General features: G+C 43.5%; 1 protein-coding gene and 1 non-coding gene across 2 annotated transcripts; one reads left to right on the top strand and one right to left on the bottom strand.

The window, feature by feature from the left end:
• Positions 1-2385: 2385 nt before the first annotated feature.
• Positions 2386-13806, bottom strand: LOC126000444 (zinc finger protein OZF-like; the record flags this gene model as incomplete). Its single annotated transcript, XM_049767733.1, has 6 exons — positions 13774-13806; positions 13325-13375; positions 11440-11566; positions 8445-8525; positions 2913-3722; positions 2386-2744 (listed from the first exon to the last, which is right to left on the bottom strand). Coding segments are annotated over exons 1-6 (1461 nt in total), but the record flags the coding sequence as incomplete, so codon positions are not given.
• On the top strand, positions 6818-6924 carry LOC126000462 (U6 spliceosomal RNA). The gene has a single exon (XR_007492756.1). It is a non-coding gene; the product is annotated as a U6 spliceosomal RNA (small nuclear RNA).
• Positions 13807-14879: the final 1073 nt, after the last annotated feature.

Raw genomic sequence — 14879 nt, 5'->3', positions numbered from 1 at the left:
ATCCCAGAAATATAAACATTTGAGATTCCTATCTCTAAAATTTGTTAACACATCTCTATCCTAAGATTTTAACCCATTTTATTGGATCTATTCAAAAAAAGAGAAAAGGGTATTGCCACAAAGTAATACTGGGATGCGAGGAGACACTGACTAGGATGTAGTCCACTGTCCCTGATTCATAGTTGTAGTACCAACATTGTTACCCATAAATACATATAAAGAAATATACATACCCTACATTTGGGTGTGGAATCAAGTCCAAGACAATATCATTATTCGCAAATAAATACATATAAGGAAATATACATATTTCCCAATTTGACTCCTGAATCAAGCCCAAAGTCATAACTTTCTTTTTTAATGTTAAATTATCTTTATTTAAACACCGTGATTACAAATATGATTGTAGTTGTATGATTACAGCATGTAAAGAATACCCCTTTTCATAAGTGCAAGATTCCCACCACCAATAACATTATTTTATAAGAAAAGTACAGATTCCGGAGCCGGCGAGGTGGCACTAGAGGTAAGGTGTCTGCCTTGCAAGGGCTAGCCAAGGAAGGAAACCCGGTTTGATCCCCAGAGTCCCATATGGTCCGCCAAGCCAGGGGCAATTTCTGAGCTCTTAGCCAGAAGTAATCCCTGAGCATCAAATGTGTGTGGCCTGAAAAAACAAAAACAAAAAACAAAAAAAAGAGAAATAGACATTCCAGGGCCAGAGCAGTGGAACATTGGTAGAGCAATTTGCCTTGCATGTGGCTGACCTAGGATCCCCCAGAATTCCATTTGGTTCCCCAACTGAGGAGCAATTTCTAAACACATAACCAGGAGTAATCCCTGAGCATTACCAGGTGTGTCCAAAAAGAAAGAAAGAAAAAAAAACACATTCCACCATCTTTGTTGGGAGCATGCCCAAGTGAGCATGATGAAAGAGGACTAATTCAGCTAAGGTGTAATCTGTTGGGTGAGAATAATCAGGATGGGAATGGAAGTGTCAATGACTCCCTGTAGCTGCTGGTTTAAGTCACAGACTGTAATTAGTCCTTCAGCCAAGACCCATTTGAAAAGATAATTTTGGTCCTAGTAGCAATCCAGGGGAATGAAAGGCTGAAATGCTTCAAAGGGGTGCAAATGTGTGTGAGTGGAGTCTTGTTCCAGGGCACAAAGGATGTTGAGCTATAGGGCCCTAGGAATTTAGTAGGGAAAGCAAGTCCAGGATAAGTGAGCACAGGGAAACTATAGAAAAGGTGTTGCTGGGCTGGAGTGATGGCACAATGTTAGGGTGTTTGCCTTGCACACAGCTGACCCAGTACACACCAAAGTTTAATTCCTGGGTGTCCCATATGGTTCCCCAAGCTAGAAACAATTTCTGAGTGCATAGCCAGGAATAACCCCTGAGTGAGTGTCACCAGGTGTGGCCCAAAAAAGAAAAAAGAAAAGGTTTAGCTAAATGACAGGCAGAAAAGGGGAAATGTAGCAAGCTATGTAGAACATAAATATGAACAGAGCTATGTACAACACAGACATTAGCCTAACATAAATGTGAACAGGAGACCTATGCAGAAATAATTAATTGATCAATAATTACAGTTATAAAACTGACCCATCTTAGAGTAGTAAAAGGGTCAAAGTGCTTCATAAATATAAAGCTCTCAAGTAAAGAGGTTATGCAGCTGTATTTGTTGGTATAGGACCTACTGAAGTATAAAATTTTCTCCTGGCCGATTTTTTGAGACCATAGGGAATGTCGAGGTTCAAACCCTGGTTGGCTTCGAGCAAGGCAAATACCTTTTCCACTATGCTACATTCTAGTCCCAACTATAAATTTTTATGCAGTTAATCATTCAGAAGTAAACAGGTCTCCCCATATTCCCTCAAGTCACTATTGTCTTGTTTAAAAGTTATTTTAGTTATTTTCATAGGCAACATGTTGTGTATGTAAATATTTTAGGGGATTATTATGTTACTGACCATAACCTGTGTCTTGAGATTTATTGAAGGCTTTGCTACAATCCAAATAAGGCTTTCTCCATGAATATTCATGTGTCTAAGAAGCTTTGAGGATAAAGCAAACACCTTTCCACACTGCTGACATAATAAGGCTTCTATCCTTTGAGAATTTTCTTTTTTTTTTTTCGGTTTCTGGATCACATCTGGCAGCGCTCAGGGGTAACTCCTGGCTCTATGCACAAAAATAGCAGCAGGCAGGCTCAGGGGACCATATGGGATGCCGGGATTCGAATCACCAACGTTCTGCATGCAAGGCAAACACCTTACCTCCATGCTATCTCTCCGGCCCATTGTGTGAATTTTCGTTGTTAAGGTATGAGGATCAAGCAATGCCTTTCCACACTCCTGACATGAATAAGGCTTCTCTCCTGTATGAATTTTCATGTGTTTGTTAAGGTCTGAGGATCGAGCAAATGCCTTTCCACACTCCTGACACGAATAAGGCTTCTCTCCTGTATGAATTTTAATATGTATGTTAAGATTTGAGGATTTTGCAAATGCCTTTCCACACTCCTGACATGAATAAGGCTTCTCTCCTGTATGAATTTTCATGTGATCAGAAAGGTTTGAGGATCGAGCAAATACCTTTCCGCACTCCTGACATGAATAAGGCTTCTCTCCTGTATGAATTTTCATGTGTTTGTTAAGGGCTGAGGATCGAACAAATGCCTTTCCACACTCCTGACATGAATAAGGCTTCTCTCCTTTATGAATTTTCATGTGCGTGTTAAGGTCTGAGGATTGTACAAATGCCTTTCCACACTCCTGACATGAATAAGGCTTCTCTCCTGTATGAATTTTCATGTGTTTGTTAAGATTTGAGAATTGAGCAAATGCCTTTCCACACTCCTGACATGAATAAGGCTTCTCTCCTGTATGAATTTTCATATGTATGTTAACACTTGAGGATTTTGAAAATGCCTTTCCACACTCCTGACATGAATAAGGCTTCTCTCCTGTATGAATTTTCATGTGATCAGAAAGGCTTGAGGATCGAGCAAATGCCTTTCCACACTCCTGACATGAATAAGGCTTCTCTCCTGTATGAATTCTCATGTGCCTGTTAAGGCTTGAGGATTCACCAAAAGCCTTTCCACACTCCTGACATGAATAAGGCTTCTCTCCTGTATGAATTTTCATGTGTTTGTTAAGGCTTGAGGATTCACCAAATGCCTTTCCACACTCCTGACATGAATAAGGCTTCTCTCCTGTATGAATTTTCATATGTACGTTCAGATTTGAGGATTTTGCAAATGCCTTTCCACACTCCTGACATGAATAAGGCTTCTCTCCTGTATGAATTTTCATGTGTTCAGAAAGGCTTGAGGATTGAGCAAATGCCTTTCCACACTCCTGACATGAATAAGGCTTCTCTCCTGTATGAACTTTCATGTGTGTCTTAAGGTCTGAGGATTGAGCAAATGCTTTTCCACACTCCTGACATGAATAAGGCTTCTCTCCTGTATGAATTTTCATGTGTTTGTTAAGATTTGAGAATAGAGCAAATGCCTTTCCACACTCCTGACATGAATAAGGCTTCTCTCCTGTATGAATTTTCATGTGTCTAATAAGCTTTGAAGATTGAGTGAAGTACTTTCCACACACCTGACACATATAAGAATTCTCTCCTATATGAATTTTCATTTGTTCAGTGTGGGACGAAGGGTACGTGAAGGACTTGCCATTCTCAGGACATAGATGACATTTGCTTCCTGTCCAAACTTCCTTTGGATCATTCTGGTGTGACAGTTGTCTCAGATTGAATCTACCTTGCTTACCATCAGAGGATTCCTGTATAATAGGGGTATAAAAGGGCACATCATATTGCTGAGCACACGAGAAATCCCCCTCACATTGATTAATATAATCAATGGTGGTGGGGTACACTCCATGAAAAATATGCTTGTGAGTATCTTGATATGAGGGAGTTAGAGTAAACACTGGTGGCTTCTTGGCCCAAAGTGATCCAAATATGGAAGTCTGTGTCCATTTACTGGGCATAACAGAGTCAGGAGCACTGTGCCCAAAAGACTGAGTCCCCATAGTACGGACGCTCTCTTTAACCTGATCCCCCATTAAATAGGTGACCCTTGAGTCCTCATTCCCATCATGATTCTGGCAGGGCATTTTCCTTGAGACTGGGTTCAACAATACTGGATCATTCACAACCCAGCATGGCGTGCCTCTTCCCTTTGAAACAGCACAATGTTAGCCCAGTAACCTTCCAGTCTCCATGTTCAAAAGCACCCTTCATATGTGATCCCCATCACAGAAAAACAATTCGCTACATGTGTGGATGTCTCTGGAGAAAGATAGACATCCAGGCAAGACATGAGCTTAGGGAGGTAAAACAGCCTGAGCAGAGGAACAGAAAGCATTATTTCTGAACCCTATATAAACAAACGTAAAACACATCCTTTCTTGGGGCTTCGTAGGATCTAAGAGCATATAACTTAAGGCCAGGTGGGATCTTCTGCACAACAGAAAGGAAACGGCCAAATCAGAATGTTAAATACCTCAGGAGGGCCAGAGCAGTAGAGTAGTATAGCAAGGAGAGTCCAGTTCGGAATTAAGCCCTAATATCAAAAATGGGCCCATTCCAAAGAAAACCCCCAAATATCACAGGTGTTGATCCAAAAGAGAAGAAAAGTCTCACAATACTTATATTCCTCCCAATCAATGAACTCAATATCCTTTTTTGAAATGTTCTCTCTACTATGGAGGTCCCACCAGGCAGTGCTCTTGTTTACTCTGGCTGTGTGCTTCCTGATCAAATATGGTGAGGCTCGGGGACCATGTACAGTGGATAATGAGATCCAGCTTTCCATCTCTACTCACAATCCAGTTGAAACACTACACCTAATATTATATCAAATCAAAATCACTGTATGTCTTCACTCCTGAAACCATTTCCCACATAAATCACAGAATTCCTTTGCTCTGAAAAACAATGAGACCTTTTAATAAGACAAATCATTCCAATGAGTTTGGCACTTATGAGATTAATGGAATACTTCTCTTCACACCAAGCTCTGGATGCTCCCACCATTGCAGAAACCAAAGATGAGGTAAAAGGGCTGGATCAATGGGCCCCACTGAATAACTCCTATGTGTTTGTGCACCGAGCTATTCCACCACCACAATAAGAATATGATTTGGAATGTGCAAATCTTACCAACTCACTCCTGTTTGGAGATCTCATTCTAAAAGGAAATTGTAGAATGGAGGAATTCTGAACTGGTGCTCTGCATACTGAAAACAAATCAGGTATGAAATGTAAGACTCTGTTCAGAGACCAGAACAATACAAAATGGGGAGCTCATTTACTTGCATGCAAGTGATTCAGGTGGGATCACTGAGATCTCTTATGTTCCCCCTCCCTCCAAACTAGAATAATTTCTGGTGATTTTTTGGTGGGGCTTTTTTTTTTTTTTTTTTTTTTTTGGTTTTTGGGCCACACCCTGTGACGCTCAGGGGTTACTCCTGGCTATGCTCTCAGAAGTTGCTCCTGGCTTCTTGGGGGACCATATGGGACACCGGGGGATCGAACCGCGGTCCGTCCTAGGCTAGCGCAGGCAGGCAAGGCAGGCACCTTACCTCCAGCGCCACCGCCCGGCCCCTTTTTTGGGTTTTTGGGTCATACCCAGCAGCACTCTGGGGTTACTCCTGGCTCTATGCTCAGAAATCGCTCCTGGCAGGCTCGGGGGACCATACTGGATGCCAGTAGTTGAACCATCATCCTTCTGCATGCAAGGCAAATGCCCTACCTCCAGGGATCTCAAACTCACGGCCCACGAGTTGTTCTGGCCTCCGTACAACATTCTGTGGCCCACAACCGGGCTTCAAATATGCGATTTTTATTCAGTAAACTAGTAATTGTGAATACTGCGACATCTGAAGGCCGGCCACGGGCCACAAAATGTTCTACAGAGGCCGCAACAACTCACGGGCCATGAGTTTGAGACACGTACATCTGGCCCTTGAAATAATCTCTGAGCACAAGGCCAGTAGTAATGCCTGAGCGCTTTCAGGGCTGACACAAAATCCACACAAATATTTAAGTGATAGACACTTTTTAAAGTGGCAATATTACCACAGTACTTACGGGATCACTCATCAATGGTTTAAAGATACAGATAAAAAATATATCCTCCCAAAAAAAAACAAATTAGGGGCCGGAGCGGTGATACAAGGGGTAAGACTTCTGCCTTGCCTGTGCTAGCCCAGGACAGACTGTGGTTCAATCCCCCAGCGTCCCATACTGTTCCCCAAGCCAGGAGCGATTTCTGAGCACATTGACAGGAGTAACCCCTGAGAGTCACCAGTGTGACCCAAAAGCCAATAATTAATTTCTGAGTGGGCCAGATGAAGACACAGCGGGGCCGGAGAGATAGCATGGAGGTAAGGCATTTACCTTTCATGCAGAAGGTCATCGGTTCGAATCCCGGCGTCCCATATGGTCCCCCGTGCATGCCAGGAGCAATTTCTGAGCACGGAGCCAGGAAAAACCCCTGAGCATTGCCAGGTGTGACCCAAAAACCACAAAAAAAAAAAAAAAAAAAAGACACAGCAAAGATGGTGTTTCCTTGCATGTGGCTGACTGACATTAAATCCTGACATTCTCTATGATTGTCGTAGCCTGCGAGGAATAATATCTGATCACAGAGTCATAATAACACCCGAGTCTATGGGTGTGGACCAAAACTACACAACAAAAAATGTGTTGAATGAAACCTGGCTGAATAAGCAACAGAGTAACAGTATATTGTTTTCAGATAATAAATCAACTTATAGAATAGGGAAGATAGTGCTCGCTTCGGAAGCACATATACCAAAATTGGAATGATACAGAGAAGATTAGCATGGATTCTGAGCAAGGATGACACGCAAATTAGTGAAGCATTCCATATTTAAAAAAAAAGAATAGGGAAGATAGATTAATAATTAATAGGGTCAAAATGAGGAACTTAAAGACGTCCACATTGGGGGCCGGGTAGGTGGCGCTGGAGGTAAGGTGTCTGCCTTGCAAGCGCTAGCCAAGGAAGGACCACAGTTCGATCCCCCGATCCCCCGGCATCCCATATGGTCCCCCCAAGCCAGGGGCGATTTCTGAGCACATAGCCAGGAGTAACCCCTAAGCGTCAAATGGGTGTGGCCCAAAAACCAAAAGAAAAAAAAAAAAGACGTCCACATTAGGGTTGTCCTGGGCTCAACTGTGGTTAAAATATATAAATCAATGATATATTTCTAGGGGAGCTGGAAATAGCACAGTGGTAGGGTATTTGCCTTGCATGTATCGATCTGGACAGTATATATATATATATATATGTTCACCCCCACACTAGCCAGAGAAATAACGAGCGGTAAGGTGTCTGCCTTCCATGTGTACAACACCAGACAGATCATGGTTAGATTTCCAGTATCCCACATGGTTCCCCAAGCCTACCAGGAGTGATTTCTGAGTACAGAGCCAGGAGTACCCAATGAGTGCCACTGGGTGTGATCTAGACAACCTCCAAAATAGGAAAAAATATATATTCTAGTGTGAAAGCGACATGGGACAGCCTGAGTGAAATTCACCTTGCAAGTGGATGAACCTAGTTCAATTTCTGGCATCACATCTATCCACAAAGTACTTCAGGGGTAATATATGAGAATAGAGCTAAGAATAATTCCTGAAAATCAGTGCAATGCTCCCAAAAGAGAAACAAAATATTTCTCAGTATTTCTAAGAGTTGGTATTTTCCACAGCCATCACATCTGGTTTTCTGAGTGCACCAGAATTGGCTGAGAAGCACAAGGCCAGGAGAGACCATTGAGTACAACCATTAAGGCATACCAAAAATGAGGGGGAAAAGGCGCTGGAGAGACAACACAGTAGTAGGGGATTTGCCTTGCAAGTGTCCAACGAAGGACAATTGGTGGCGCAAATCCTGGCATCGCATATGGTCTCCCATACCTGCCAGGAGTGACTTCTGAGCAGAGAGCCAGGAAAGACCCTGAACCTGTTGTCTCTGACCAAAAACAAAGAAACAAACAAAAATAGACAGAAAAAAAATTGGGGGGAATCACTGAAAATGATCCAAAGGCAAAAACAAGTTTGTGGACAAATAGAACACAAAGGCATCTAGCATACCCTGAGAAGAGAATCCCAACATGGGGTTGTATAATTAGCATGAGAGCATAGAAAGTGGTTGAGGACCCAGAACCACAAATACTAACAGAAACAGGGAACCAGAAAGAGCAAAGTCAAGAAAGCCCAGCTCCAGAACATTGTGGGCCTTAGCATCAAGAGCTGTGAACTGAAGCAGGAGGTCATGCACCCCTGATCCAGCAGTCCAAAACACACTGCTCAGCACCCACATTTCACATGTGCCCAGGACACTACCACACTCCTTCACAGGGTCTGAGTATTGGGCTCCTCTTACACTCACCTTCAAGCACACCTCTCTGCAGCTTGCCAAGGACTCTTTCTTCCAACCAGGAGATCAGCACAGGCTTCACGCTGCACTGTCCTGCCCAAAGGAATGATTCATGGTTAGAGACAGGTAAGGGGACAGCAACCTTCCTCCTCTTGTGTATGATTCTGGGTCCCTAATGAAAGTAGCCAAATCAAGCTTTCCTTCTGAATGTTGGTTATCACACAGAGGAAACCAGGTTCAATAAAAGTGTCCAACTTATGGTGCAGGATAATACTGCAGAGGAGCAATAATACAACTCTGGGCTCACAATGGGCCAATGTAGAACAATCATGGCAAGCTCTGTAGTTCCCTGAGCTGTTCCTAAAGTAACACTGACCGCTATGCCAGAGGTCAAACACTGCCAGGATGACAAGACTCCATAATGTCTTGAAACTAAGGGCTGGGGCTGCGAAATAATACAGCGGGTAGGGCTTTTGCCTTGTGATGTGATGAACAGGGTTAGATCCATGGCATCCCATATGGTCCCCCAAGCCATTCAGGAGCGATTTCTGAGCTCAGAACCAGAAGTAATCCCTGAGCACCGCTGGATGTGACCCCAAGACAATACATACATACATACATACATACATACATACATACATACATACATACATACATAAATGAATAAATAACTTTGTAAGGGCTGGAGAGTTAGCACAAAGGTAGAACCTTTTTTTTTTTGGTTTTTGGGCCACACCTGTTTGACGCTCAGGGGTTACTACTGGCTATGCACTCAGAAATCGCCCCTGGCTTGGGGAGACCATTTAGGACACGGGGATCGAACTGCGGTCCTTTCTACACTAGCGATTGCAGGCAGACACCTTACCTCTAGCGCCACCTTCCCTGCCCCAAGGTAGAACATTTTCCTTGCATGCAAACAATCCGGCCAAACCCGGTTTTAATTACCGGCATCCCATAGGGTCTCCGGAGCCTTCCATGAGTAATTTCTGACCACAGAGCCAGTAGTAACCCCTGAGTCCCACCAGGTATAGAACAAAAACCAAAATACATAAATAAATAGATAGATAAATAAATAAATCAATAAATAATAAAAATAACTTTGTGATACTCAAACTGAAGTTAGTTGTTAAAAGAATATCTTGAGGGGCTAGAGAGATGGCATGGAGGTTTGGCCTTTGACTTGCATGCAGAAGGACAGTGGTTCGAATCCCAGCATTCCATAAGGTCCCCGGAGCCTGTCCCAGGCGATTTATGAGCATAGAGCCCCCCCCCAAAAAAAAGGATGTCCTGTATCTGAAAACACCCTTCTCCTTTAAATGATTTAAATGAAAGGAACACTGATAGAAACACCTGACTACTATTTAGTCTTTTAATTTATATCAGAATTGACAATCGGGATCTGAGCTAGGAGTAAAAACTTTGAAATGTTTAGATTTAACCTTTTGTAGTTCGGATTGATAATGCAGCGGTATGGTATTTGCCTTACAGCCAACACAGGTTGGACAGTAGCTCAAATCCCAGCCATTGAGCCTGCCAGGAGGAACTTCTGAGCACAGAGCCAGGAGTATCCCCTGAGCACCACTAGGTATGTCCCAAAACCAAAAAAAAAATTTTACTGTTGTGATCCCAGATAAACATTTGGATCAAAGACTCCTCTCTGTCCTCTTCAGTTGGAGCATATCTTTCAGAAGGTTTGTAACCCACAATGAAGACCTATGAATATATATATACACACACATTGGCTTTAGGGTCACACCCAGTAGCGCTCAGGAGTTACTCCTGGCTCTGCGCTCAGCAATTGATCCTGGCAGGCTAGGCAGACCATATGAGATGCCGGGATTCGAACCACCAACCTTCAGCATTCAATCCAAACGCCTAACTTCCATTCTATCTCTCCAACCCCTAGGAATATTTTCTTGTAAAATTTATAGATCACACATTATGAAGTGATAAGCTTTTGCTAACAAGAAGATACAATCTTCGGAACATGGAGAAAACAGATGTACTTGGTCTCAAACATGAAAGTCATGTTTAAAACATCTCTGTAACATTCAATAAAATTGGATTCAGATTCACAATCATTTCTGAACATGTCCCCTGTCTCACCACCAAATCCACTGAACTCACATTCTTCTGGGATTGCCTTAGTTTCTGAACCAAGCAGATCGTGACACTATACTGATAATATGCGATAGAGGCATGTAGGTTCTTCAGGGTCACTCAGGGCTTGATCCCCCAAACAACCAAGTCATGCCAGGATTGATTCCAGAGTGCAGAGCTAGATGAAAGCCTGAGTTCTGTTGGGTATACCCCAAAAAGAAACAACAGAAGAAAAGTAGGGCCTGGGACACAGTATAATTAGGAAACATACTTTGAATATAGGAGCCTCAGGTTGATTGCCTGCATTACACCAGCCAAAGATGACAGGGAGGCGCTGATGTCTTTATACCCTAAAAAACTCATGAGCAAAATGTAAGTCAAACTTGCTCGCAATCAAGTAGGACTCATGCGGAATTGGGACACTGGTAGAGTCATTTGGACAGTAGCACTCCAAGAGATCATGAATAATGGCAGGAGTAGTTCCTAAGTTCTGAGTACTCCCATGTATGGTCACGATCTTCCCCAAACTTACAAAAATTAAATGCCTTGAATTTGGGAGAATTGTAGGATGTACCCATAGTGGTTCAGGCAGAAATCTAGCCCTAGGTTCAAGAATAATTTCTGGAGGCTTATAAGATCAATGTGGAGCCTGGATCAAACCAGGTGTACAGAGGCCAAGCCAAACACCATACACAATGCAATATCTCTTAGCACTGTGGAATGACATTTACAATTACTGAATTGGATTCCTCTAAGATAGAAAGTCAGACCTGGGAGGTTAAGTCAATGTGGAGGGGCTTGATTTTGGGGAACTGCAAAGTCAGGTCCCCTATTGAATGCAGATACCTGACTGATATTTGATTCTCTCCAAGGGACTGTTTAACAGATATACCAGGGAAGCTCTTACCTATGTCCCGCAGGTGCTGGTAGATCTCCAGCATCACATCTCTGTAGAGTTTCCGATGAGAGGCGTCCAGGCACAGCCACTCCGCTGGGGAGAAGATCACAGCCACATCGGGGAAGGTCACCATGTCCTGAGGCAGCACACACAGGAGGGGTCAGGGCCCAAGCTCACCCAAGTTCTAGGAGTAGAGAAGGAACCTCCTGGTTCCCTTAAGAGACTCAAGTCCTCTATCTCTACTCTCAGAAGGAACCAGCCTCAAAGCCAATATGTAAACAGGCACCTCTAAATAGCCTGGGTGACAGGCTCCAGAAATCCCTATAGTTCAGCCAACATACATTCAAAACAGAGCCAGGAGTTTCCAGACAGGGTCGATCCAAGGTCAATCTCTGGTTTAGAACTGGGTCGCCTAATGTTGTCAGGAATAACTCCTCCTTGGTGCAGAGTCAAGAATAAGCTGAGTTTCACAAAATGGAATAAAATTCTAATCAAAACAAAACAGTCTGAGATAGAACAACACAAAGAAATCATAACGAGTACCGGGAACTGTACTCACAGGAAAGGACCCAGCAACATAGTTTCTAGGATGTCAGAAAATTTTTCACCCAGAGTTTCGACTTAGGAACCCGGGATGTGTGCCAGACCTCTGTGTATGGTCCTAAATGAAGACAGTGAGAAGACAAGTGCTCAGGCATCAGCCGACCATCTGGGAGCTTAAGTAAAATGCAAATGTGCTGAACCTAGGAAACAGCCAGGAGGGAACTTGCCTTGCACTTGGCTAGCCCAGAGAGAACCCCAGACTCCTCTTATGATCCATCACACAGAGTAGAAAGGACACCTGAGAGCAAAGTCAGGAGAATCCCTTACTGGCTGTGGTGCCAGAAATAAAAATTAGTAATTGAGCTGAACCCAGATGAGGCAGAAATGATGCTTTAAAGCAGAAATCCGGGAATCAAGGATTTCATTAGCAACATGGTAGGAGTCCATATTACCAGAAGATCAAAGCTGAACCCCAGGACCCCATAGAGTCTGAGACCTGCCAAGGGTGACCCAAGAGCACTGATTCAGGGGCCAGGCCTGTGCACCACTGGTGTGGCCCTCAAACCAAACAAAGCAAACTAGGACAAAAGAGGCCTCAAATACAGTGCGCAGCACCTTGACCGGATGTCAAACCCTGACACTGGGGTGCTGCACACTCCTGTCCTCCCACCCTGTCCTTCTCTAAGCTCATAATCTGCCCCTACCTGGGAACAGGATTTCAAACGGTGCAGTTCCATCTTCACTTGTCTATATTGTTCTTAAAGAGCAGCAGCAAGGCCGTTGTCACAAATCTCTGTAAGAAGACATTGCCAGGAGTAACCCCTGAGTGTCACTGGGTATAGTCTAAAAACAAACAAAATAAAAAGAATAGGGAAAACAGATTAAGAGAATCAAAATGAAGAATATAAAAATATCCACATTAGGGTTCTGCTGAGCTAACTCTTCTGCAATTTAAACACACAAATCAAAAATATATTTCCAAAGGGAAGTGCACATTCAGGAAAAGACCTAGCCACAGAGTTTCCAGTAAGGCAAAAATTCTTCAGCCAGATTTTAGAAAATTAAGCCACCTGGGGAGCGTATTAGACCCCCATTGAGGGTCCTGAGTGAAAAGAGAGAGAAGAAAAGTGCAACAGTATTGGCCTGCATGTAGGAACTGCAGGAAAACACAAATCACTGCTGACCTAGGACGGACCATTGTTGGAACACCAGGCATCCAATATGGTCCCCCAAGCCAGAAGCAATTTCTGAGCACACAGCCAGGAGTAACCCCTGAGTGTCACTGGGTATTCTCAAAAACCAAACTGCGAACTTTGAACTAAACCTACAGAACATCCAGGAGGGCACTTACTTTGTACTTGGATGGCTCAGAGAGAACCTCGCACTCCCCGTATGATTCATTCTGTAGATTACGAGGGACAGAGCCAAGAAACCCCCTATTGGGTCTGGAGCCAGTATTAAAACTCAGTAATATAACTGATCCCTGATAAGGTAGGCATGAAGATTTAGCGTAGAAATCTTGAGATCAAGGATTTCCTTAGCAACATATTACCAGTACATATTTTATGAACTCCAGAACCCCCATAGGGTCTGAGACTGCAGTCGTGACCCCAAGAACTCTTTCAAGAGCCAAGTCTGAACACACTGGGGGCCATTAAAACAAACACAGCAACAAGGACAAAAGTTGGTTCAAATAACAGAGTCCAGAACCCCAGCCAGGGGCTACAGCTTGTCAATGTGGGGACTGAACACTCCTGTTCCCCCACCCTGTCCTTCCTTATGCTCACACTCTGCACCTACCTGGGAACTGGACTTCCGATGGTGCAGATCCATCTTCCCTAGTATGTATTATTCCGGAAGAGCAGCAGAAAGGCAATTTGCATGAATCCCTGTAGGAAAGACAGGGCTGTGAGCACTGCAGAGGAAGAATACCCCTGTCCTGACAGGAAGAGCCTGTAAGACCAATAATGCCAGTTGGGCCGCACCTCTGGGCACCAACTCAAGCCCAGGTGAACATACACAGACAGAAACTCTTTTCTGTCCTAGAAAACATAATGAGGTTGGGATAAGGATGTGAATAGGATAAAAACACTGATCTTGCTCTACAGGGAGGCAACAACTCAAGCCCAGGTGAACATACACAGACAGAAACTCTTTTCTGTCCTAGAAAACATAATGAGGTTGGGATAAGGATGTGAATAGGATAAAAACACTGGTCTTACTCTACAGGGAGGAACTTCACTCCTGAGTCCCTGGGAGTCTAGGGCAGGGGCTGACTTTGAGGCAGAAGTCCTGTCCATCACTGTCCCCTGCAAACTGGCAGTAAAATGGTCACTTGCACTGAGACTGGAAGTGCCTCTGCCAGGGGTATTCAGGGCTTGCTGCCCACCTGCCATAGGGTTTCCACACACACACTGCTAGCACAGATATTTATGCAATGTAGGACTAATCATTGGCTTTGAGGAATTCAAGGAAGTAAGAAATTTAATTAATTCATTAATTAATTCTCACAATCTTTCATAAGACCCATCTGCAACACGATTTCTTCTAGGAATAGTATGGTGTCAGAGGTGAAGCTCAGACCTTCCTCAAAAACCATACATCATTTCTATTCAATATGAACATTCTTATGAATAAGGTGTAAGAAGACAATGTAGGCCTTTCCATGTCACCCACATGAAAGAATTTTCTATACTTTAAAATTTTCTTCAAAAATTTTTGGGCCATCCCCTGAGGTGCTCAGAGGGTTATTCCTGGCTCAGTATTCAGAAATCACTCCTGCAGGGCATAGAGAACCCTATACAGTGTCAGGGACCAATGTTGGGTCAGTGGTGTGCAAGGATCCAGTTGTACTACGAGCAACCCATCCAGAAAAATAAGTGTCACAGTAGGCAGGAGAGATAGCA

The sequence above is a fragment of the Suncus etruscus genome, assembly GCF_024139225.1.
Source record: "Suncus etruscus isolate mSunEtr1 chromosome 15 unlocalized genomic scaffold, mSunEtr1.pri.cur SUPER_15_unloc_1, whole genome shotgun sequence".
Classification (NCBI taxonomy): Eukaryota; Metazoa; Chordata; class Mammalia; order Eulipotyphla; family Soricidae; genus Suncus; species Suncus etruscus.
Note: the sequence above shows the minus strand (reverse complement) of the source record. Positions and strands in the feature narration are given on the sequence as shown.